The following is a 24,792-nucleotide window of genomic DNA, read 5'->3' on the forward strand; positions in this document are numbered from 1 at the left end:
AGCATATGAAACATAATATAGGGAAAAAAATCTAGGTGATCTCTGGTATGGTGATGGCTTTTTATATAAAACATCATAGTCGTGATCCATGAAAGAACTGATAGAGCTAACCTTCATTAAAATGAAAGTTATCTGTTTTGGGAAAGGCACTGTTAAGTAAATGAGAAGACATGCCAAAGACTGAGAAAAAATATTTGCAAATGACATATCTGATGGAGGACTATTATCCAAAATATACAAAGAGTGCTTCAAATTCAATAAGAAAATGAGCAATCCACTTAAAAAAATGGTTGAAAGACCTGAACAGATACCTCCCCAAAGAAGATAAACAGAGCATAAATGAATATATTAAAGAACTCAGTATCATATATCACTAGGGAAATGCAAATTTAAACAATGAGATTCTACTTCCCACCTATTGTAATAGTCCAAATTGAAAACACTGAACACCAAATGCTTCCAAAGATGTGGAGCAACAGGAACTCCTTCACTGCCGGTGAGAATGCAAAATGGTACAGCCATTTTGGAAGACAGTTTGGTAGCTCCTCACGACACTGCACATAGTCTTGCTATATGGCCTAGCAGTCTTACTCCTCGGTATTTAGCCCAATGAACTGAAAACGTACATCTACACCAACACTTGCTGCACACAGCTCTTTACTGCAGTTCTATCCACAACTCCCAGAGCTTAGAAGCAACTGGGAAGTCCTTCAGTAGGTGAATGGATCAACTTTGGTCCAGACAACAGAATACTAGTCAGTGGTAAGAACAAATACATCAACGAGCCACGAAAAGACATGGAGGAAGCTTTGTTACGTATTACTACGTGAGACAAGCTGATCTGAAAAGGCAACATACTGTATGATTCTAAACATATGACATTCTGGAAAAGGCAAAACTATGGAGACAGGAAAATGATCCGTGGTTGTCAGGGACTGTGGGGAGAGAGGGACTAAAGAATCGGAACATGGAGGATGTTTAGGGCAGTGAAGCCATTCCATAGGTTACTATAATGATGGATTCACGTCCACATACATTTGTTAAAACCCATCGAGTGTACACCACCAAGAGTGAATCGTAATGCAAACTATGGACTCCGGGGGACTGTGACGTGTCAATGCTGGTACCCTGATTGTAGCAGTGGACCATCTGCTAGGATATGCTGACAGTGGGGCAGGTGCACCGCATGTATAGGGCCCGAGATATATGGGAATCTCTGTCCTTTATGCACAAGTTTGCTATGAACCGAAAACTGCTCTAAAAACTAGTCTTCTAAAAAAATTTGTGAACTGATATATTATCCTGTGTTTTCTATCTTATTCTGTTTTTTTTTTTTTTTAATTTCTTTCAACAAATTCTGGTCATCTCCTAGGAAACTTATTTCACCAACCACTAATGGGCTGGAAGACCCCCAAATTGCTATAGGGCAGTGTCTCCAGCGGCCCTATGAAATCCATTCTCTATCTCACAGGCTCCAGTGGCCACAGTCAGCTCATTCAGTTTCTGAGCAAGAGGACTTCCCAGCCACCAGCCACCAGCCCAGGGGGGGACAGGTCCCTGAGGACAGCTGCAGTACCTGGAGGGAGGGTCTCCATGCTCTGTGCTTTCTCATCCCCGTTGCTGTGATGAAGGTCTTTCTTTTTAATTGGGTCAATTTCATTCCAGTCCTCCTAAGGGGAACAAAGACAGCATATGAGTTGATCAGTTTCTCAAGCATATCTGCATTCACCAGTTCAATCAACAGTAAGTGGGAAGATGTCTATGGGCCCTGGGGATGCAAATGATGAGGGAGAGAGAATTCCCGTCTCCAGGACCTGCATCCCAGGACTTCTCAGACACTGGCGACATGAAGGGACAACAGTATGGGAATGGCCTTTTCCAAGGAAGGATTTCTACTTCCCCCTTCATTTTAATATTTGCACTGCCTAAGTGTGGGAAGGAAATACTCCAGAAATTCCCAGGGCTCTGTGGATCTGTGAAGGTAGGGAAGGGAGATGGGGAGAGTAGATTAAATAAAATTCAATAGTGGTTAAATTAAAGCCATTAAAATCAGGGTAGCTCTCCAGACATCTTAAGATGGTTTAAGGACACCCTAGGACGCAAATTCTCCCTCCAGGCCCCTCGGAGCCCTCCTCTGAGGTTGCTAAATGATTTAATTCCACTGAGCAACAGTGGAGGGAAGAGGAAGGGCCAGCCAAGCTTTTCCTAGGGCTCACTCTAATAAGACTGCCAATAGAACAGAGCTGTAAATTAAGGGCTTAATGTGAAACCAGAATAAGATATAAGCTCTGGCAGAATTTATTCAGCTCATCTGGACCAAAAATTTACTCTAATCCATCAACATTAAATCAAACTAAAAAACATCGCCATGACCACAGAGCTAAATATATTTCGCAACCACTTGGAATCCAATTTCGGCAAATCGAGTAAGAAAGCCTTCTGTATATAACCCAGATCAGAAATGTCCCATGGCTAGTCATTTTCCTACCCAGACTTCTGCGAGTCCAGCATTGTCGACTGGGCGTGCCCCCCAGCAGAGGCCACCTGCACCATCCTCAGCGTTAAGCCCTCCCCTGGGGGAGACCAGACCACTTCCAAACAGCTAGCATTCCTCTGGGCCGTCACGGGCTGCGTGTTGTGCAAAAGCTGACCACCGGAGACATTTTGGCTCTTCAAAATGTAAAGTGAGATCTTCAAGGAGGGCAATCCCTGGGGGCTGGGCCAAAGCTGACATTTTCTCCAAATGCAACTTGCTCTGCCAATCATCAGCATTTTTTACTCAAACGGTACAGTAATCAAAGAGAAACCATGCCTAAGCTTCTCCCTCTTGAAGCCAGCTTTCCCTTCAGCAGCTTCTTTGGGGATATAGCTGGCTCGATCACCACGGAAATGATGGGTGGGGCACCCAGGAGGATGACCCCACTGCAGAAAGAGGGGGCTGGTGAGGAACCCTCATGCCTTGGCAGTCCTAGCCCCACCCAGCCATCACAAGGCCTTTGTCCTTCAGGTGCCCCAATTGCTGGGACTTTTGAAGATTTTACCCTGCATTTTAACAAAGGTATTAAAAATGCATCTGTGTCCCAATTCAAGTATTCTTTTGCTGCAAATTTTTTTTTTCAAAGGTATTCATAAATTGGCCTTTGAGATTATCTGGTTAAAAATAAACTTTCGGTTTACTACCTGCTATGACTTCGCAGCAAGCCTGGCAAACGCATGGGAAGGAGAGAATCTAACCTACAACCTTGACAATATATGGAAACATGCGGATACAAATTCAGTAAGTAATGAAGTAACCAGAGTCACGCTGTGCAGACTTTTAATTAAGCATTATTAATTCTTACTTTGCAGCTTGCTTATAGCATTCCGTGGCTAATAACTTTTTTCCCCCAGGGGCATTACACTAGCTAATGGATCAAACCATTTAACCTTGTACTTGAACAAAATCGAAAGTGAAAGTTGCTCATGGGGCCAGTGCCTTACTTTCCACGTGTGAGAACCAAGGCACCGGCTATATGGTTCGCAGAATCGACACTGGGGTCAGCCATCCACGCTTCTGTGGAAAGTAAGTGCTTCCTTCTTCCCACAGGCGGGACCGACTAGTCCACATGCAACACTCCTTAACCTCCCCTCCTGCTGCCGATCCAGCACCCCTACCACAAAGCCAGAGCGGGAGCCCAGAACGCGCCAAGAGGCTATGTCCCGAGTGGGTGAAATGATGCTGAGCCCCGCTGACAGATCCCTACTGTGCATCATGTGCTCTCGTCCCTGCCACGGTCACCCGGCTGCTTACAAGTCCTGTTTCACGAGGGGCATGTGGAGGTCAGCAAACCTACGCAGCCTGCCCACGGCGGTCACACGGAGAGCGAGAAGCTAAAGGTGGCTTCTTCCCAGTCGGGACTCCATTTAAACCAAGTGACAAGAGCCCGAGTCTCACAATATCACACGACCCCAAGGATACGTTTCTAGGAGGTCTTTCTCAAAGGACTCTTTTACCCTGGACTCCCGAGTCAAGAACTGAGAATGACCATGGTAAGCGCCTGCTCCTAGAGGAGAGTGAGGAGCTAGAGGGAGAAAAGGACCCGCCAAGGCTGCTAAAACTCAGAGTGCTTGGGAGGTGCCAAGCCCCACTCTAGACACTGCACACACCCTGATCTTCCGCACGGTGCTCTGGATAGCCCCATTTTACAAATGAGGAGGTTGAGGCACTGAGAGCTTACGTAGCACAAAGGACACAACAAGGCTAGATTCGAACCCAGGGGATTTAGTATTGGTTCCGTGGTCTCAATCATTCTACTGTACTACCTTTAGATAAAACATCTTCCCCCTCTACCAAGCAGACATACACAAGTAAAGCAAAACAACGTATTAACCATGCATCTCACATATGTCTGATCACTGTAAATGCCTGATCATTCAGATCACTGACTGGTTCACTGCCTACGACAGCGGCTGCCTGTGTAGGACCTGCCACCTGTCAACAGCTCACCCTTCCAGACACCTGTCATGTTCCACTCTTTCCCATAACCCTGACCCATGGCCTTTGCTGGATGGAAGACAGTCTCCAGAGACATGGTGGGGACCAGGTGGCTTTACCTTGGCCAATCGTGCCTGATGGGGTGCAGACAAGCATCCAACGATGATGGCACAGGGTCACATACCCTGAAGACTGCGGGGGCAGGGCAAGCTGGGGGTGTCAAGAAGGCTCTGAGAATCCTGTGTGCCAGAAGCGACACCTTGGCAGAGATCTGAGGGGGTCAAGAATTGACCTGGTGAGATGAAATGATGGGGGTCGGGGAGATGAAGGTTGTGACAGAGGGAACAGCGTGGAAGATAGAAAACAGACACGGACGTGGCAAGATACTGAGACTTGAGACTTGGTTCCAGAAACATCGCTTTGGCTGTAGTGTAGGGAGCGCATGGAGGGGACAGAAGAGAGGCCAGGGGGCCAGTAGGGCAATGCAGCAAGGGACCATGGTGAGCCGCTCGGATCTGGGTCCCAGAGATGCGGAGAGGAGGTCAGCACAGCCGTGGGGCAGGGATTGGAAGGGGAGAGCAAGAAGGAAGGAAGGAGTCAGAGCTGCAGGTTTCCTGCATGTTTGGACAGGAGGGTCACTCCTGCTGAGGAACACGAACAAGTGGTGTGGGAGGGGTAAGGAGCGGCGCCGGGAAAGAGGAATGAGTCTGCTTGGGAAATTTGGGGGTTCCTGCGAGATACCAAGAGGTAGCTGGCAAACACAGGAAGACACGTGGTTGCAGCTTTGGAAAAGCAGGAGACCACGGAAGCTGCTGGTGAGTGTGTGAGAGCATCCGGGAGGGGTGGGCCGAGTGAGAACGGGGTCCCAGACGGGGGGGGGGGGGGGGGGGGGATGCCAACACCTTAGGGGCAGGCAGGACACACGGCGTGTTGGGAAGAGCCGGGACCCAGGAGCTGGAGCCTCGGGGTCTAGCCACGGGGGTCTGAGGAAGCCACCAGCCTCTGTCCACTGGGCCACCGGGCTGAAGGTCGCACAGTTCCTGCTGGCCCTAAGCATTCCTGGGGACCAGATGGAGCCAGCACCTTCTTATACATTCTACCGATTACACATACATTTGGGGTCCGAAAGCACTTGAGGTCCCTGGAGGGCAGGAGGGCTCTGAGGGTGGCACTGCTCCTGTAAGTTTCCTAACAACAGAGCTGGGAAAAATCGCCCCGCTGCTCGCTCAGACGGATCGGCCCGGCCTCGTCCACTATGCAGAGGAAGCATTTCCTTAGAGCAACTCCCCGCCATACAGCCACATACACTGGAGGACTTATGTACACCCGCGGAGTCTCGCTTCACAGGGGAACGTGTGGGACGGACACTCGGAGAGGCCTCTCGTGCCCAGGCCCGCCGACAGCCAAGACGTGCCACCAACTGATCCGTCTGTCTGTTCCCCGGTAAGAGCAAATGACGCGGTGGCAGACAGGTCCTCTTCCCAGTGGCAAGGGTAAACTGCTGAGATGAGAGGAGCAATGATGTGAGGGACGCCAGGTCAGGAGTTGCAGGGAATCCAGAGCCCGCGATCTGGTCACCCTGCTCTGCCCAGGCCGCAGCCCATCTCCACACCGTCCCCTCCCGCCCTCTGTGGGGGGGCTGTGATACCGCATGCACAGTGACTAGCCCGCAGACAGCCCATGCTGCTGACCAGCGTGGGCAAGGGTGGGCTGGGTGGTTCTGGCCCCACCCGGGGCGCTGGCTGGGATGTCTGAGCAGAGGCCGGCCGACCCCACCAGGCCGACCCCACCAGCCACCGGGGAGCCGAGGAAGCCGCCACCCCCACCCGACTTTGCCATTTAAAGCACACCATGGGGATGACCTGCAGGGCCTCGCCCGAGGCACGAGACCTTCTGGGCCCTCTTAGTGGGCGTGTGAGCCAGAGCGAGCGCAAACCCAATTTCCTGTCCTCCTACTTACTGACCGACCTGCGCTCGCAGCCTCCTACTACTCGTACTTGAACTCGGTGAGTTCTTGTACAGTCTGCACAAGCTCGAGATGAGCACTTTGCCCGCACTGTTCCTACAAACATGCGCGACAGACAGGGTCTATTATCGCCTGGAGCACAGATGAAATTAAATCAGGCCGGGAGACGGATCGGATGGAAGGGAAGGGCTGAGCGACGTCTGTTGACCTCCCACAATTAGAGAGCACAACGGCCAAAATCATCCTTTTCCCAAAAAGATAAAAGAACGAGCTTTAATAAAACGGTGTTCCTTGCAGAAACAGTAGCTCCAATAGGTTGGCTGACTGAGTAGTTACGAAAATTAATTAAGTGTAAATACAGCTTTAGTTATTAAAAGACGGTTCTCCCACCATATTCCCAGTCTGATGGATCTGTGCTTCAAAACAAGAAGAGATAAATACCAAGTGGGCTTGGCTTTTGCTAGAGACAGACGTCAGTGTGCGGAGGTGGGTGAGGAAGCAGAAGAGCCCGAGCAGGGGGAGCAGAGAGGGTCAGCCTTTCACCTGCGAACAGACTGTCATCGGCGCGTTCAGGGCACTGTTTCATCCCTGTTTCCTGCCCCAGATGAGAAAAGCGACCCAGAAGGGCTAAGTGACTTATCGTGTTATCAGCCACTGCAAAACAAGCTCCCTCCAAACCGAGAGGCTCAAAACAAGGAACATTTATTATTTCCCAGTGCGTCTGAGAGTCAGGGATCCGGGTGGGTCTGGCTCATGGTCGCTCGGGAGGCTGCCATTAAAAGATGTCAGCCAAGGCTTCCACTGTCCTAGGGTCTGAATGGGCTGAGAGGCTGTTGCCAAGATCATTCACTCACACAGCTGCTCGTTAGTGGCCACAGTGCCTTACCACGGAGTCACACGTGGGGCTGCTTGAGTGCCCACACAACATGGCAGCTGGCCTCCCCCAGAGGAAGAGATCTGATAAGACAGGAAGGCTGGGGGAGACAGACAGAGGGAGAGGGGCAGACAGCAGGACTCCTTTCATAGCTTGGTCCTAGAAACCAGATGCCATCACATTCTGTTGACTAGGAGGAGCGCCTCACTACGTCCAGCCCACAGTCAAGGGGAGAGGAATGAGATCCCACATTTTGAGGAAAAGACTGCCAAACAATCGGTGAGGATTGTTTGGTGGCTCTAAAACCACCATGTGTGTGAGTGGCAGAGACGAGGCAAGAATATTCCACGGGGAGACAGGACACTGCTGGGACCCAGTCAGTTAGTTACCCACACATGGGAGCCGCGAAGGGTTGGGGGTCCAAGAGATGAGTCACGGCAGGGTCAAGTCAGCCCAGTAAAAAATGTTACTTCATTTCACATTGACCTCTTGTCTATGGGCCAATATACAGACTAACACCACTTGTAGTAACATGTTTGAATCATGAACCACAGCCGAAGCAAACACGCTTACACACGTAAAACAGATGATGAAGGTCGGGGTATACTGCGGACTCAGCAGAGGCTGTCTCCATAAATTTTAAACAGCTAACATTGTATTTGTTAGCAGAGATAAAAATATCACGGTGGAAAAAAAAAAGAAAATAAATAGGTTGTTTTTAATCTCCCGTTACTGAAATATATTTTGTCACTGTTAAATTATTTCAGCCAACTAGACCATATGCTCAGAGGCAGATGAAGTAACCAAAAATACCATATGAATGACTACTTGATTTTTTCCTCATCAACTGTCTACTTCCTACTGTTACTTAATGACTGTTTAGCGATCATGACCGCCACAACCCAGCCGTACTGGAATATTCAAGTTCCATGAGGGGAGGGGGGAGCCAGGTTGCCAGATCTGTTAAAAAGATGTGATCATTTATATTTCCACAGCCCACTAAATTGTTTACTTGAAAGCAAATTGTTTAAAGAGCAGACTTCATTTCCTGCTAAAGACCAGGACCTCCCAAACCTCAGCACTCTCATGATGAACTGAGCCAGAGACAGAAGGACTATTTACTTTTTTTTTTTTTTTTTTTTTAAAGATTTTATTTATTTATTTGACAGAAATCACAAGTAGATGGAGAGGCAGGCAGAGAGAGAGGAAGGGAAGCAGGCTCCCTGCTGAGCAGAGAGCCTGATGCGGGACTCGATCCCAAGACCCTGAGATCATGACCTGAGCCGAAGGCAGTGGCTTAACCCACTGAGCCACCCAGGTGCCCCAGAAGGACTATTTACTGTATCTAATTCTTCAGGGAGGGTATCCCACCAGATTAGCACAGAGGAATAATTCCTAGGTCTTCTTACGAGAGGATGAAAAAACCTGCTGATATAAGGTGTCACTGATGAAACTTTATGTTCCAGACAGGGTTTGTGACCCATTAAGAAAATGATAAATTAATTTCAACTCACTGGGAAACAGAATGCTCAGGGGAAGCCTCCTTAGCTAGGCTAGGAGTCAAGTCACTGTGAACCATGACCAAACTTCGGTTAAAACCAGAAGCCTCTACCCTACAAACACTGACATCAATGCATTTATAAAAGAGACGGTTTCTAGAACACTGTATATCAACTATGCTTAATAACTTCTTTTTAAATCAAAGCAATGAGGCATGAAAACAGATGGGGGGGACAAAAGATTTCTACTTCTAAGTAAGAGTTCCCACTGAAAACCTGAAGAGTATTCTCTTCCTTCCTAATCGTCATCAGAACAGGAAGGGGACGTAATATACTGTAGAGACCAGAACAATGCTGGCTCAGTCACTCGACCATTTCTGAACACGCATTTTGTACACACGCACCAATGAGAATCCCTGACGCCATATTTCATCACTTGGGGAAAGCAAGTCAAACAAGCTGGATGAGGAGGAAAAGCTCAGGGGACCTTCCAAAGGCAGCCTCCTGACAGTTTCCATAACCTTTATTCAGGTTAACTATCAAAAGATAGGAAGCAGGGGCCTGGGTAGCTCAGTGGTTTAAGCGTCTGCCTTCGGCTCAGGTCACGATCACAGAGTCCTGGGATCGAGCCCCGTGTCAGACTCCCTGCTCAGTGGGGAGCCTGCTTTTCCCTCTCCCACTCCCCCTGCTTGTGTTCCCTCTCTCGCTGTATATCTCCCTCCATCAAATAATAAATAAAATCTTAAAAAAAAAAGACAGAAAGGCCAAGTCTCCCGGCTTTCTCCAAGGCTGGTCCTTGCCCCAGCATGGGGATGAGAGTCAAAACGGGCATTTTTCAGAAGCTCCCCAGGCAGCTCTAATGCACAGTCAGGGTGGAGAACCATTAGCTTCACTGAGGTACTTACAAGTTTTCCCACTCATTTCTTTAGCCGAGTTCACGAAACTCAGTGCTGCTAAAATGTAAGGGGCAAATTTCTACTGCGGGTTCAAGTCACAGGCTGCTTCATACATAATCACTGGCTCACAAATAAAGAAATACAATATGATAAAGGTCACTGTTTTGTTTATGGTCCAGTGGAGTCTCAGAGAAACGTGGGCGGGTGAGAAATATCACGGGGCTACCCTTTATTTGGGAACTATGACGATCAATTGGACTGAAGTCATGAGCTTTTCACCTGGCTTTTTAGCTTCTCTAACGTGCAGAGGGCCAGGGCCGCCAGACTGAACACTCATTCCATACACAGTCAACTGCCTTAACTTAGTCAAAAATCTTCCGTTGGAAGCCCTGTGGCCACGTGCAGATGAAATGTCCATTGGTGACCCCGCCCACTCAATCCAGAAACTCTGGAGCCTAAGATGCGATGAGGAAAGGTTTGGGATGGGTCATGGGCAGGGCAAATGGACCCTGGTCCCTATCACCTTGAGCAGCTCAGGGCCCTCGAGTTTCTAATATGCAACACAGAAATGTAAAGACCTCTCTATCCCACCCCACAAGATCTAACAGGGCTCCAGTGGACTGTAAGGCATTAAACAAGTTAGACACCAAGTCCCATCACTGAGAACATCACACTTGCCTTCTTCCAATCGGAGGGACCTGCCTTCGCCCCTCTTTCTCCTTCATTACTCAGGCTACTGAACGTCCTCCTTCCTCCCGGTCATTAGCTCGTTCACTGACTTGCTAACATGTAGACATGTTACTTCTGTGATTTTCCTTCCCTAAACCCCACACCTCAGTCTCATCATGAAGAAAACACTAGATAAATAAACACTAGATAAACCCCAAATGCGGGATTTTTTAAATTTTTTTTTTTTACCAAATCCTTGACCAGGAAGGACTCTTCAAAAACCACCAAGGTCATCAAAAACAAGGAAGGCTGAGGACCGTCATGGCCCAGGGGAGCCAAAAAAAAGATTGGACAACCCATTGTAACGTGGGATCTGGGCAGGTACTGGAAAAGAGAAAGAACATTAGGGAAAAACTCAAGAAATCTGAATAATGTAGGGACTTCAGTTTATAATAATGGATCGGTATTGGTTCTTTAATTATAATGCATGTACCATACTAATTTGAGATAGTCCCCACAGGGGAAACTGGGTACCGGGTATATGACAATCACTGCACTTGTGTTCCCAGTTTTTCTGCAAATCTGAAACTCTTCTAAAAAAGTTAAAAAAAAAAATCTTAAACTAAATGCGTGCATAGATCTTATTTACATAAAAGGAAAATAATTACATTAAACACTGCTGGTTCAACATCTGTCAACTATGTATTTCTAGGGTGCCTGTCAATTTTTAATAGCAATTTTAATTCCACTCCCTCTCCCTGCAGGGAGCTAAGGTGTGAATCTCTTGATAAATGCTGATTTTAGAGCCAATTTTTGCAATGAGACACAGAGCCCAGGAGCAATCTATTTCACACCACAATTCTCTTTTCAAGAGCAATCAATCCACCCTAAACTTCCATGCTCACAGTAGATGACCAAAGCAATAGGTGGCCCAGAGCAGGTGGGAAGCACAAGGCAGACTATTAACTTGCAGCTTTTCCTCATTCCTGCTTCTAAGTAAGAGTTTATGAAGCCAGACGGCTCTCGGCTCTCGGGCCAGGTCATAAACATTCCCAAACGCAGGAGCTGCAGGCCTCTTAATACGGAGACACGGGCTGGCAGAATTAGAGCCCATAAGTTAGCTGAGCACCTGCTATTTTAAGGAGCTGTTTATGACCTCATCTTTTATCACTTGATCTGATTCCACCTTTTTCTTCCTGTAAACAGAGAAACAGCTTCTCCTATTGGGTGGGGGGCAGGGGGTCTCAGACAAAGCCCCTTCTTCATGGCTGCTCTCTTTCTTGTTCCGGAATTTTCAACATTAGCTAAAGCAGTTTCTCTTACTTTAGGGAAATGATGAATTGCAGCAACTTGACAAGAAAATGTCTTTTTTAACAAAACGAAAATGTATTTTAGAAAATTACTGGGATGCCTGGGTGGCTCAGTCAGTTAAGCGTCTGACTCTTGATTTTGGCTCAGGTCATGATCAGGGTCATGGGATCGAGCCCAGCATCCGGGCTGTACTCCAGGGAGTCTGCTTGAGAGTCTCTCTCTCCCTCCGCCCCATCCCCAGTCACGCGCCCACGCCCTAAATAAAATCTGAAAAATAAAAGAAAATTATGTTCCCGTGACTTTTGCAAAGACCAGTTGTATATTAAAGTTAGGAAATCCTGATTTCCAGTAGACGAGAAAAAAGTGGGAACGGAAAGGTTATGGAGGCAGGTGGCACGGCACGGTGTGCAGCAGCCGGCAGGGACAGACAGGTGGCATCCCGGTCAGCCTTGTCCGGCTGAGATTCCCCCCTCGCCGCTACGTCCCACACCCCTGCCACTGCCCCGCCTTCCCCCACCACAGTGGCCACCAGGCTTCCTCCAAGCTCGGCAGCACCCTGACCTGGGTGTCGATACCCTGGTAGCTTCGGCTCCCGGATGTATCTCATCTCGCAGAACCGCGTCCCAATGCTCCCCTGTCATCAGCAGGTGCCGCCCCCTGGCCCATTTGCTGAACCATTTATGACTGGTTCCTTCCTCGCTCAGCTCTGTAACCACCGGAGTCGGAACTCTCTTAGGGGAAATCCTCCATGGACATCAGACCCATTTTGAATGGGTCCTAGAATGATATGCTAAGGGCTCCAAGGGGGCCTGGGGTTATGAAGTAAATGGAGAATTTGAAATTATGTTTCTTGCCTCCCCCTTATGGAATCACAGGTCATCAGAGTCAGAAATCACCGGTAGCCCAGGTCAGGGACACCTGGCCAGGTATGAGCGGGAGGGATTCTCTCCTGTTAAAGCCTCACCCACACCAAGCACGGCGGGCTGGTCTTCTCCTGACTGCCCAGCGAGCGGGACATAGCCATTCTGCCCCCAGCCCCGGGTTCCCCTTATAGTACATTCCCCGTGCCCCTCGATGGAAGTTCTCTCCATCCAAGCACAAATGAGGTTTCCATTCCCTTTTCTTTGGGGCCAATTAAATTCAGAGAGATCTGATGTTGGAAAAAGGAAAGCAGGGGAGAAGTGAGGGGAGAGGAGGCGGTTCCCCCAAGCTACCCTGGGAAAGGCGGCACGGGGAGCCAAGCCCTGCACACCGCCACAACCAACGCCAAGACCGGGCAACCTGAACACTTGGAAAACATATCATGATTCATGTCAAGAACAGTAGGTAGATGACGGGGACCCACATGGGTCTTTTTAGAAAATCAGTGCATGTGGCTAGAGGACCAGAGACAGCACGTGTGAGGCACAGCTCGGAAGACGCACGTCACGGGCAGTGAAGGCAAATGAGCCCAAGAGCATCTCAGTGAGACAGTGGGAAGGAGTCTTCGGAAGTTTCTAACAAATGAGTAACAGCAAGCGGAACGATGCAGCATTTACCTAGAGTAATTTAAAATTCACTGTTCTCATTAACATTCCCTTTATCTGGGGTTCGATGCCTCTCTGCCTGCCCTGTGAACACCCCCAAAACCCTAGAATGGTTGCCCGAAATCTGCTTTTCTCACCAGGCTCTCATTTTGTTAATCCCAAGTTTTTCTTTCACAAAGCACCGTCCATCATTAGCCCATTTTATAGACAAGCAAATATGGGGGGAAAGGTGGTTGACGCGAGACCCCTCCAGACTCCCCTCAAACAGTGTTTCTTCCCGGAGCTCCAGGCTCTTTTCTTAAGACGTTACTTCCATCAGGTCACAGAAGCCATGCGGAGCATTCACATCCATCCCCTGGTGTGAGGGGTTCAGCAGCAATACTCTGCCCCCAAGGACAGGGAAAGCCCAGCCCAGCTGGGCACCATCTGCTGGCACGTTCCATGGGGGCTGGTTGCCTCCAGAACCTCCCTCCCTTCTGTGTTTTGTCCTGGGACAGGATGGACAGCTCTGGTCAGGGACAAGCTGTTTGATCCCTCGACCCCGTCACATTTATTTACACGTTCATTCTCTGCCTTCAACAGCTGGGACATTTTCCACACTATTCCAGTATGTGGTATTACAACACGGGCTGCAGATGTTCCACTCTCTCTCTCTCTTTTTTTTTTTTTAAAGATTTTATTTATTTATTTTACAAAGAGAGATCACAGGTAGGCAGAGAGGCAGAGAGAGAGAGGGGAGAAGCAGGCTCCCTGCTGAGCAGAGAGCCCGATGTGGGGCTAGATCCCAGGACCCTGGGATCATGACCTGAGTGGAAGACAGAGGCTTAACCCACTGAGCCACCCAGGCACCCATGTCCCACTCTCTTCTTAAAGAGCAAAAGGAGAGACTGTAAATTAGTCCAACCTGACGGGGAAGCAACTGGGCACCACATATCAAGAACCAGGAAGACACTTACAACCTTAAGCTGAGAAACCGCATTTCTGTGAGCGTATCCTAATGAACTCACCAGGAATAAGGAACAAATCTTAGACACAAATGTTGCAGCATTGTGTCTAAGAAAAAAAAAAAGAAAAGGACGTATTCACCAATAAGAGATTGGTTAAATTATGTTATAGCCCCTCAAAAGAATATTATACAACCATTAAAAATTATAATTATAAGAATCACACAGCCATATGCAAATGCTTATAATATGTTAAACGAAAAAGCAGGAAACAAAATTTTATGTACACGACGAAACAACTATAAGAAACGACGTAGCCATATGGATTAGCCTGGAGTGAAACGCACTAAAATAAAAATGGCTGTGGCAGAGTGAAGAATAATGAGTTTTGTCTCTTCTTCTCAAACTTTCTGGCATGTTTTTAAATTACCTTCATGAATAATAAATTTAAACACAGACACGTTTTGAGGTTCGAACCTTAAACCTATCCACTGTTTTACATCACAAAAGGCACTGTGGCGGCTGGCTTTTATCTGGCCAGAGGGTAAGGATGCCACCCAAAATGCCTGGGGATATCTGTGGGGATACAGGAGCTGTTCCTAGAAATGGGTGTGACCTGGCCTCTGCTTTCAAGGCCTGAGGTCAACACACTGTTCTAGAAGCCTGGGAGGTAGCCCCTCCCCCCAAGAATGCGAAGAGTCCCTGCTGTTCTGGGGCGGGGGCGGCGGAGTGGGGGGGCAGGGGTGTTGGCACTGCCAGTCCTATGGAGGGGTCCACCTCCTCTGCATGTATCTCTTTCCCTACTGAGTGTTCCTTCCAGAAACTGGTCAACAGAAGGTTGCGTGCTTACGGCCACTACTGGCACCAACCTTCTGAGTAAGGGGCACGCTGGGCCCTAACGCGCAGTTCAGAGGCAAGTTCATGCGCAGAGAGAAATCAAAGCATGGCTCTTCCCCCCCGCTGCCCGTCCACGGCCCGCCTGCCCGTTGCTCTAGTGCAGAACTCGAAGGGGATGGGAATGACAATGGCAGTGATGACACCTCCACAGAGCAGACATTTATAGAGAGCTTCCTAGGTGCCAGGAGCAGTAGGGTCGCTACATGGACACTCTTTCTATCATTCTGGAGAGGTAGTATAAACGCCCCCATTCAAAGACAGGAAAATTGAGAACAAACACAGAATTGAGCGTCTGTGGCAAACAGGCAGCACATCCAGGGTCACACCAGGGTCTGACCAGCCCAGGCTCCCTGCTCCATCCACACACCAGGTCAGGTCTGGGATGGCCTGGCTGACTTGGCACCCGCCAAGGTCGTTAGAATGGAAGCAACTCCAGCTCATCTAGGTAAAGCGTCCGGCTCGCAGTCTGTGAGACAGGAACCGGGGATGCCCATCCTCCTCTTACTCTCATTAAATTTCAGAAAACTACAATCTTACACTAACATTCCGTTTCAAAGGCTGCTTTCCCTACTCACACGCTTTATCTCATTTAATCATAATGGGAAAGCTGGGGAGAAGGCCATCTGCGGGAGGCTTGGGCTTTGCAGGCAAATTCAGATTCCAGATTCCTGCTCTGGAGCTCACAGCAACAGGAGTCGTGTTTTCCACCCATGGCGATGCTCAAGAATTAAATGAGATAACGTGCATGATGATGATGATGATATCGGCAGGGCCGGACACACAGCAGGTTCTCAATAAAAACGAGGCCCAAGAAATCACCTGAGTTACCCATGACCTCATTGTTACTGATAACCTGTCACGAGCCTTCTGTCCACTGTAGACCTGCAGGCTGTGAGAATCAGGAATGGCCACCAAGCTGTGCCGACTACACAGAACTCATTCCAAGTGGTGCTTGTAGATCACCTCTACTGCACACTGAGGTCTGAGATATTAACCCTCTTTTATTTTTTTTTTAAGATTTTATTTATTTATTTGACAGAGAGAGATCACAAGCAGGCAGAGGCAGACAGAGAGAGATAGGGAAGAAGCAGGCCCCCTGCTGAGCAGAGAGCCCGATGCGAGGTCCCAGGACCCTCAGATCATGACCTGAGCTGAAGGCAGATTTAACCCACTGAGCCACCCAGGAACTCTCAACACTCTCTTTTGACATGGCTTCTTTTTTTTTAAATGCTGCATTCCAAAGAGCCTTATGACCTGCTAATTTACCCTCTGGAGGCCAAAGATTCATGTGCCCATTGTCTTTGAAACAAGAAAGAACTAGATGCAAATCCAGTTTCTAGAACTTTCTAAATGACCATCTCTCTAATTCTTGGTAGCATTATCCAGAATGCTAGCCTCCAAGAGGATCAGAGCAGCTGTACCTAAACAGAGCAGATGCTTAGACACAGGAGCCTCACTGCAACACCTTGAGGATGTGGTGGACCAGATGTACCGACATCCGACATGCCGGAAGGAATGCACTAGGAAGTTGGCTGGCTTATGTGGCTGTGACAAATGGCAAAGTCCATCTGAGTCAAAATCAAGCAGGACATGCAAACTCACTTTCATTCCTGTGTACACAAGTTAATGCAATAGTACTAGAACCTTGAGGCTTACCAGCAAAACCAATGATCTGCGAGTGCCGGGAATTTTTAACTTTTTAAGTGATTTTGCTAGTGGGTCTGTCTTACCAAAGGTTTCTACCCCATCTTCTTCCAAAACGGATTGGGTAGCTTAAAACAAAAGACCTAATGAGCAACACAAAGGAGCTGGGACACAGAGACTGAGGAAATGGGGAAGCGAGATGATGAGGTCGACTTGAATTACAACTCTGAGCTTCCCAGGGACAGATGTAAAAGGAGTAACAGGAACGAACACTAGGGTGTAATAAGCATCAGTTACCAGCTAGGAAAAATGGATACAAGTAACCTGTCAAAGGCAAAACGCCAGGTGATCCAGTCAGTGTCTCCATTCAGCCCAGATCCAAAGGCTGCCCTTCAACAAACTGCATTTTCAGCTCCCAAATGAAGTCACAAGTACCTTAAGAGAGACCTAATTTCTACGGCAAAATCCTAAATCTGTCTTGAAAGTCACGGATCTGAGAAATGGCCTGCGGTGGGTAACACATCTGGGCTCCTCCTCTTGAGGAAGCTGGAGGAGAAGGGCCCTCCCCTCCTGGCCACTGGGGGAGGCCCTGTGACCCCCTCTGGCCAATCGGATGCTGCAACCACAAGGAAAGAGGTGGGGCTTGTAAGTGCAGGTGCCTATACTTGTCCTCTCAGGACATAGCCCCAGGGGCCACCAGGCTGCAAGGAAGCTGAGTGAGGTTCCCGGCACTTAAACCTGGCCATTTGGATACGGAAACACCCCAGGCCACAGCCAGTAGCACTGTGGGACATGTGAGTGAGGCCATCCCGGACCAGCCAGCCGAGCCCTCACTTGGCTGCAGGGACACACGTGAGCCCCGGACCCGGAGACACTGGCTGCAGCATTGTCCCACAGGGTCATCAGGAGTCATAAATCATTCCTGTTTAGGCCACTATGCCTCAGCAACAGATAACAGACAAGGATGTGGAATGAAATAATACAGGAACTCCTCAATGACAGCTGACAGAAAACAGGAAGCAATTTTCCATAGCTGCTGCCCATAAAACTGTGGAAGCACACGGAAGGGCCGTTCAGTCACAGGATTCTAGACAGAGCAAAGCCACTGCCGTCCACACCGTCGGGGCTAACAGCCCCCATTTGAAATATCATACATGCCCTTCAGTCAGTATAAAAAAGGATCCAGGAAAGCCAGTGCATCAGCAGGTCTGAGTTTCTGAGCTTCTGCAGCCACCTCAGATAGAGCCAGTGGATTCATTTAACAAGTCTGGTTTAGGGGCGCTTGGGTGGCTCAGTGGGCTAAGCCTCTGCCTTTGGCTCAGGTCATGATCCCAGGGTCCTGGAATGGAGCCCCACATCGGGAATCTCTGCTCAGCAGGGAGCCTGCCCGCCCCCCCCCCCCCCCCCCCCCCCCCCCCCCCCCCCCCCCCCCCCCCCCCCCCCCCCAAACAAAGATCCAAAACAATCAAAAAAATAAATGAAAACTTAAAAAAAAAAAAAAAAAAACATAACAAGTCTGGTTTAGAATGCTTACTGCAGGCCAGGTCCTTTGCTAGCCAGGAGAGATGGAGAGAGAACAGTGCATGGTCAGGGCCTGTCCTCAAGAACATCACACAGCATTCTTGCTGAATACAAGGTGTGCCCAGTGATCGTGGGCACATCTACGCCCTCCCTCAGGCTCAGCTCTTATCTGAAGAATGGGGACAGCAGCCGATGGTCGCCATACGGGATTTCTTGCATAATACCTGATGCATACTACGTATTTAATTACCTTACTATTGTTATTAACACTGTTATTAATACTGCAATCCTGAAACTAATACAACAGCCCTCTGCTGTGATATGGAAGATGGGCTGGAGAACTCTTCATTGGGATGAAATGAGGAGGGACCTTTAGAATTTCTTTTAAAAGATTTTTATTTACTTATTTGACAGAAAGAGAGAGAGAGAGCAAGTGTGCACGTACAAGCAGGGGGAGGGAGAAGCAGCCTCCCTGCTGAGCAGTCAGCCCAATGAGGGCCTCGATCCCAGGACTCTGAGATCATGACCAGTGCCAAAGGCAGACGCTCAACCAACTGAGCCACCCAGGCAACTGAAGAGGGACTTTCAGATGCCAGCAGTATCCTGGAGAAAAGAGACGAAGATCTGACCAGTGAGCAGAGGCTTAGGACACTGGCCCAGAAGATGGGGAAGAAGCACCTGGTTGGGCAGCTCCTATAAAAAGAACACACCCCAAGGGTTGTGACTTCAGCCTCCCCACACACCCCTCCAAACTCTCAGTAGTCATTCTGGGTCAAAAGGCAGGAATGAAAGGCATGTCGGCCAAATCCTCTAGAGCCAGGAATAAACTGGCAAACAGGCCTTGGCCGAGGGCTTCACAAAGCTGGCACGCTTCCAGGATTCCAGTTCCCTCAAGGCACCTTGGCCTGCCAGGTCCCTGGTAAGAAAGGGATGAAGCGAAGGGGAGGAGCACTGTTGCCAGAGCCAAGGTGCCTGCAGGTGGTGGGGAGGCTCTGCATTCCACTGCTGGGGTTGACCAACATTTCACCTGGCCTGCTCTGCAGGAGACACCCAATTCCCAGCCTTTACCGTGTTCACTGGCGCAGCCCACCCCGTTGGAACCAAGATGGCCCTGGGCGAGCTGGCACCCTGAGGTCACAGCTCGTCCCACGGTTCCCTGTGGACTTGGTGTGTGATCCTGCGGCTGGCCACAGCAGTGTGGAGCCCCAGGGCCACGCGCCAAGCCAAGTGACCATCCCATTCCCACTGGATAATCTGGCCCATGCGGTCCCAAGTTAGACTACAGTTCCAAATGTTTCCTTCAGACCCGGCAGAAACGCAAAACGGGGGTACAAATAAAGAAACAAAATAATCAGGTGAACTTCTCTTGCTGACCCCCCCCCAGTATCACACTGAATATCTCCCCTCTTGAGACGCTCCTAGTAAACTTAAGGGAGAGGTCAACATCTCCATAGAAGGCAGTGGAATGCTTTGGCATCACGTGCAAGCACAAATCACGCGACTGGACATTTCTGCAGAGGCAGGAGCGACCAGTAGGAGAAGAGAAGACCGTTGCCCATGGAAATAAAGCATCACATGGACAGCAGCTGGACGCGCAGGGTGGCTGGTGCTGGGCCCGGGCAGGGTGAGCGCACACGTTTACGGTTTCAGAGTGGTTCTCACGAAGCTCTAGTCCAACCCCGACTTTCTGCCCCACCGGAAGGCAGTGTCAGCGCCTGGGCAGACCCACGGGATCGGCCCCTTCGCCCACTGTAGGCACGGGATGTGAGGACACACATGGCTGCCCAGGCTCCGGACCTGAGCGGCATGGGCGGGGGGGGCTCGCGGAAAGGCCGCCTCCGAGGCTGGTTCTCTGTGTGGCTGCTTGCCCAGCGCTCTGCGTGGACATGAACAAAGCCATCTGGCAGCGTTCTTCCGACCAACCTGGAGGCGGCCAGTACAAAATCTTTACATGTACAAGGACAGCAGAACCCAAGAGCTCCCGAGGAAGAGTCAACCTGACTTGATTTCCCTGGAGGGAGAAAGGGTGGGAAGCTTTCCCACAGGCCAGGCCGGCTGCTGGCCGCTTCTGCTCTCCTGTGCAGGGGTCGGGGATCTCTGGCTCAAAATATTCTCCAGTGCACCCACTGCCCTGGGAGGCTAAGTCTGTGAGTGTCACTGGAGGCCTCGGCCTGCATGTCTGTACTGGGCATTTTTCTGAAACAAAAGTCTCTGGCTTCGTACCTTAGTGACCCTATCACTAGGCAGCACATGTTAGCAATGGCCTCAAGCCCCTCTCTACAATCCCTTGGCAGATCCGCTGTGCCCTGGCCTCACCCTCATGCTGAAGAAACACACTGGCCTCTGGCCAGGCCCTTATCAGTCCCCAGAGCAACCCCCAAAATGCCACTGACATCCTGAAGGCTCACCATTTTACATCTCCTCAGCTACAAACACCATCAACCCCCTGCAGCCAGGCTCCACTCTTCCCACCCAGCTTCCTTCACACTGACCCCCCAGCTGCCCAATTCCAGGCCTGTTCCAGCAGGTTCCCTTAGTCCCTTGACTTGGCTCATGATTTGTTTTCAATTTAGGTGTCCTTTCCTCCAGGAAACTCCTTCTAGTGTGCAGCTCTGTGAGCTGGGGCCATCGTGCACATCCGAGGACCACCACTAGGAGCCAGACACACAGCGGCGGCATCACCCACCGAATTCCCCCGTGAACCTTAACTTGGCTCCCCGGCTTCCCCTGATCAGCCTTCTGTCTCTGCAGTTTGCCCTTCTAGAACATCACGTGAGGAACATCAGGCAGTAAGTGGCCTTCTGGGTGCCACAGCTCGCCCACCCGTCCTCCAGCTGAGGGGTGGCCAAGTCATTTCCCGTACGGGACGAGGGTGAATGAAGCCATCAGGAACTCTGGGAGCGCACGGATTTCCACTTCCCTTGGAGAGCCACCGCCGCAGGACAGCTGGGTGGCTTGGGAGCGCGTGTCGGCCTTCGTAAGAAACTGCTAACCCGTTTTCCAAACTGGTTGCGCCATTTTGCCTCCCCAGCAGCACCATGAGGATTTCAGTTGCTCTATAGCCTCGCCAGGACTTGGTATCACCATTTCGGTATTCTACGAAGTCGCCTTACACAGGTGCACACGACGCTGCGTGGCTTTCCTGTCTGATGTCAGCGCGCTCACTACAGACCAGGCACCACGCTCCGTGGCTCACACCCACCTCAGTCCCTCAGTCAATGCTCATTCCAACTCTGCACAGGAAGTTCTTGCATTTTCTCTGCTTCTACCCGCAGAGCTTGAGGCGGCACGGATCCAGGGTCACGTGACTACAAAGTTCATGGCCTTCGATAAGATCTCTCCCAGGATGACTTGATGAATGCCTTCACGGATTCCCTGCCAGCTTTTGGGTTCTGGCTTCAATTTCACCTCTGGTGTGACAGTGTCTCCAAATCATAATGTAACGTAGCCAGCCCAGCCTGACCCTGCTTTCTATTGTCCTTGATCAAGTCCCCAATTACTGCATTTATCTCCAATGAGAGAACCAAAGTATTCTTCAAATAACGTCTGTTTCTTGTCTCCCAAACAGGAATGTTCAGTGTCCCGAGGCCAGGGCACCGGCCTTCCCAACACGCTAGAGAACTAAATAAAGCCACCAGACTCCAATGAAGGCAGGAGAGGGACTGTTCAGGGCCACCGGCCACCCAACCCCCGCTCCCGCATGCCAGGCGGGCCGGGGGGAGAAGAACAATGGCTGTAATCCATCTCGAGGGAGCCTTTTTGTCACCCGCAGAAAGCTCCCAGTCACCTTCATCTCCTCCCACCCCACACCCCATCCTCTGTGTCCCAAGGGTCCTACCCCAGCGTGGCTCACACCGCTGGCGATCTGCACAGCCAGGGAGCCCAAGTGTGTGGCATGAATTCCACGGTGTCTCCCGATCTGACTCTCAACGCTTCCCTCTTTTCGCCACTGTAAGCCACTGGGGAATGTGCCTTTTTAGAGCATCCCTTCGTCCTCTGCTCAGAGCCTGAGTGCAATCTGTGGATGCTGAGGTTTCGCTTCTTAGAAGCTTCAGGCCCTCTCTTGATCTGGCCCCTGATCTAACCTCTCCTGGTCAGCACTCTGTGCCCCGGGAGACTGGGCGATTCTCGACCTTTTGTGATTTCCTCTGTCTGTGCTCTTCACTTGGGAATTCAGTCTTGGGTTTATAATCACTCTTTCTCTTGGGAACGGTCTTCAGATTACAAAAGCGTCAGACCCACAAAGCCTGGCTCTGCCCACAGGACTGCGCTGTGAGAGTCCTACCTGATCGCCACCAGCCCGAGAGATGAGGTCCTGTGCAGTCATACACCCTACCCTTGTACCCCATCATAACATGTGGGGTGGGGGGAACCGTAATGACTTATCCCCACGCATTCTGATTTCAGATCCGTTTCTGAAGTTCCTGAAATAAGCTAACATTTCTTTTTCTTAAACATCTGAGTTAATGGCCGCTCTGAAAAGCTCCTGGTTGAGTTGTAGCACTTACCGGTTCAGGGATCGGTTCAGGGCCAGCCTGGCTAAAACACTGACTGGGAGTGAGATGTGGGCTCTGAGGAGGAAGGCAGGGAGGGGCCGCTCTAAGGCAGTGAGCCCAACCGCAGAGACCAGACAGAGATCCTGGACAGAGAGCCAGAGGCAGCAGGAGAGGGAGACAGAGACAGCCAGAGTTCAGCCTATGTGGCCTGAAGAATCCTTGGGCAGAAACTGGAGGACCCTCACCCCACCCAGATGTGGGGGGCAGTGACGCTCTTTGACAGGAGGGGACCCACAAATCCGGGACACTGTCTGGAAGCCAGCCACGGGCTCGACATCGAAACTCAAGCACTTAAAAGTAAAACTGAGTGGAGAGCCAACCCTACCTGGGAGAGAGCCCTGAGGTCTGGAAAAGAAAGCCCCAGCCCCAGACCCCACCCAACCCAGTCTCTGAGTCTGAATTTCCCCGTTTTATAAGGGCACCTTCCATGTACAGACTTTGCCTCAAAATAAGGTCACATTCCGAGGTACTGGGGGTTCAGATTCATTGTATCTTTTTTGGGGGGACGCCTCTAATACCACTTCTCCCCCAGAGATCTCACAGCGGGGGCAGAATACACAAATGGGAAGACCCAGATACCTGTCACTCAGCTGCTGGTTTCCCCACTGACCTGCAGCTATCTCTTCAAGTTCCACCAGGCTCAAGACTGTTTCCTACAAAGGCAGCAAGCATGGGCTCCGAACCACTAGGGGAGAGCTGGAGTGGAGGTCAGCAAGCTAAAGGCCTGTGGTCCTACTCAAGAAAGAGTTCATCTGCTGTGGAGAAAAACTCACCTGCCATGTGACATCTCGATTCCAAGCACAGGCAGCGTGATTTCTAACAGGACTGAACGGAGAAATATTTAAAATGTACAATATATATATTCCCGTTGCACAATGGGGATAAGTTCTTGGCGTAACAGCTCAACAGACACTCTGATTATGCAAGCTCTTTTCAGAAAGCGCGGAGCCTCCAAGAAGCTAATCTGACAGAGACTTATTATGCTCTCCAAATAATGGGTGAAAAAAGAAACCATTTCTGAGTCTTTATGGGAGAGACACCCAGGCCGACAGGGCCACACAATCAACCAGCACAGAAGCTGGTAAGACGCCTGGACACCAGGAGCTTTTATGAACGTATTAATTGCACCAGACTCCAGTGAAGCCAGGAGAGGGACTGTTCAGGGCCACCGGCGGGAGCCCCCCCACCCAGGGCCCCACTGCCTCCTGCGGGCTGCTGGTGTGCCAGGCAGGCCGGGAGAGCAGAACAATGGCTGTAATCCATCTCGCAGGAGTGGGGCGCAGGGCCACGGCCAGACAGGCTGAGCTCACTGTGTCTGACAAAAGGACTTTTCATGACCGAGACCTCTGGGGTCGCAATCATGAAAAGACAGCAGGGGTGGGGGGTCAGGAGGGCACTTTGGGGGATCGGAGATTGGCGAATTGAGAAGACGTCCTCAGACAAAACTCGACGTTCTCTGCGAAGGATTTTCCGAAAGGACAGGGTAAATCAACACCAAGGTTGCTAGAATGAACCAGTTTCGATGAAGAGGGTATAAACGGGGGTGTTTGTTTCCTGAAGGCACCAAAATGCGCTGATTGTGACATTCAGAGAAGAGAAAGATGGCTGGATCTTTAAAGTGTTAGGGGCTGAGCCCTCCTAAATGGCTGTTTAGGGAGTCTATCAAATCGAACGACAGAGAAACTCTCCCATGTAAGAACAGAACTGACGACCGGCGAGGATCTGCTGCACGTCCCCGGCTCAGTGTGGAGCTATCGGTTTTCATTATCTGTTTTCGTGTGACCTCCTTGAAACATACTCAGAGAGACTGAATGCGCCGATGTCCGGTCACCAAGTATTAAGTTTTGCTCACAAAAAAACTGAGGGTGCGGGGAGATGGGAGTGATCTTCTGTCCCGAACCAGAGGCAGGCACGAGGTAGTGAAGCGGGTCACGGGGTAAGAAGGCTCTTACCATCAGGGGGGTGCGCCTGGGGGCTGGGGACCAGGCGCTTCAGGGACATGCGGGGGACGGGCA

General features: G+C 50.2%; 1 protein-coding gene across 1 annotated transcript in view; it reads right to left on the reverse strand.

The window, feature by feature from the left end:
- The window catches only part of GALNT2 (polypeptide N-acetylgalactosaminyltransferase 2), a 180,204-nt gene that overhangs the window by 85,127 nt on the left and 70,285 nt on the right, over positions 1-24,792 (reverse strand). The window contains exon 2 of the mRNA XM_059397251.1: positions 1,577-1,670. Within this exon, the coding sequence (XP_059253234.1) occupies positions 1,577-1,670 (94 nt within the window). The remainder of the gene's footprint in view (positions 1-1,576; positions 1,671-24,792) is intronic.

This window comes from Mustela nigripes, chromosome 4, assembly GCF_022355385.1.
Source record: "Mustela nigripes isolate SB6536 chromosome 4, MUSNIG.SB6536, whole genome shotgun sequence".
Lineage (NCBI taxonomy): Eukaryota > Metazoa > Chordata > Mammalia > Carnivora > Mustelidae > Mustela > Mustela nigripes.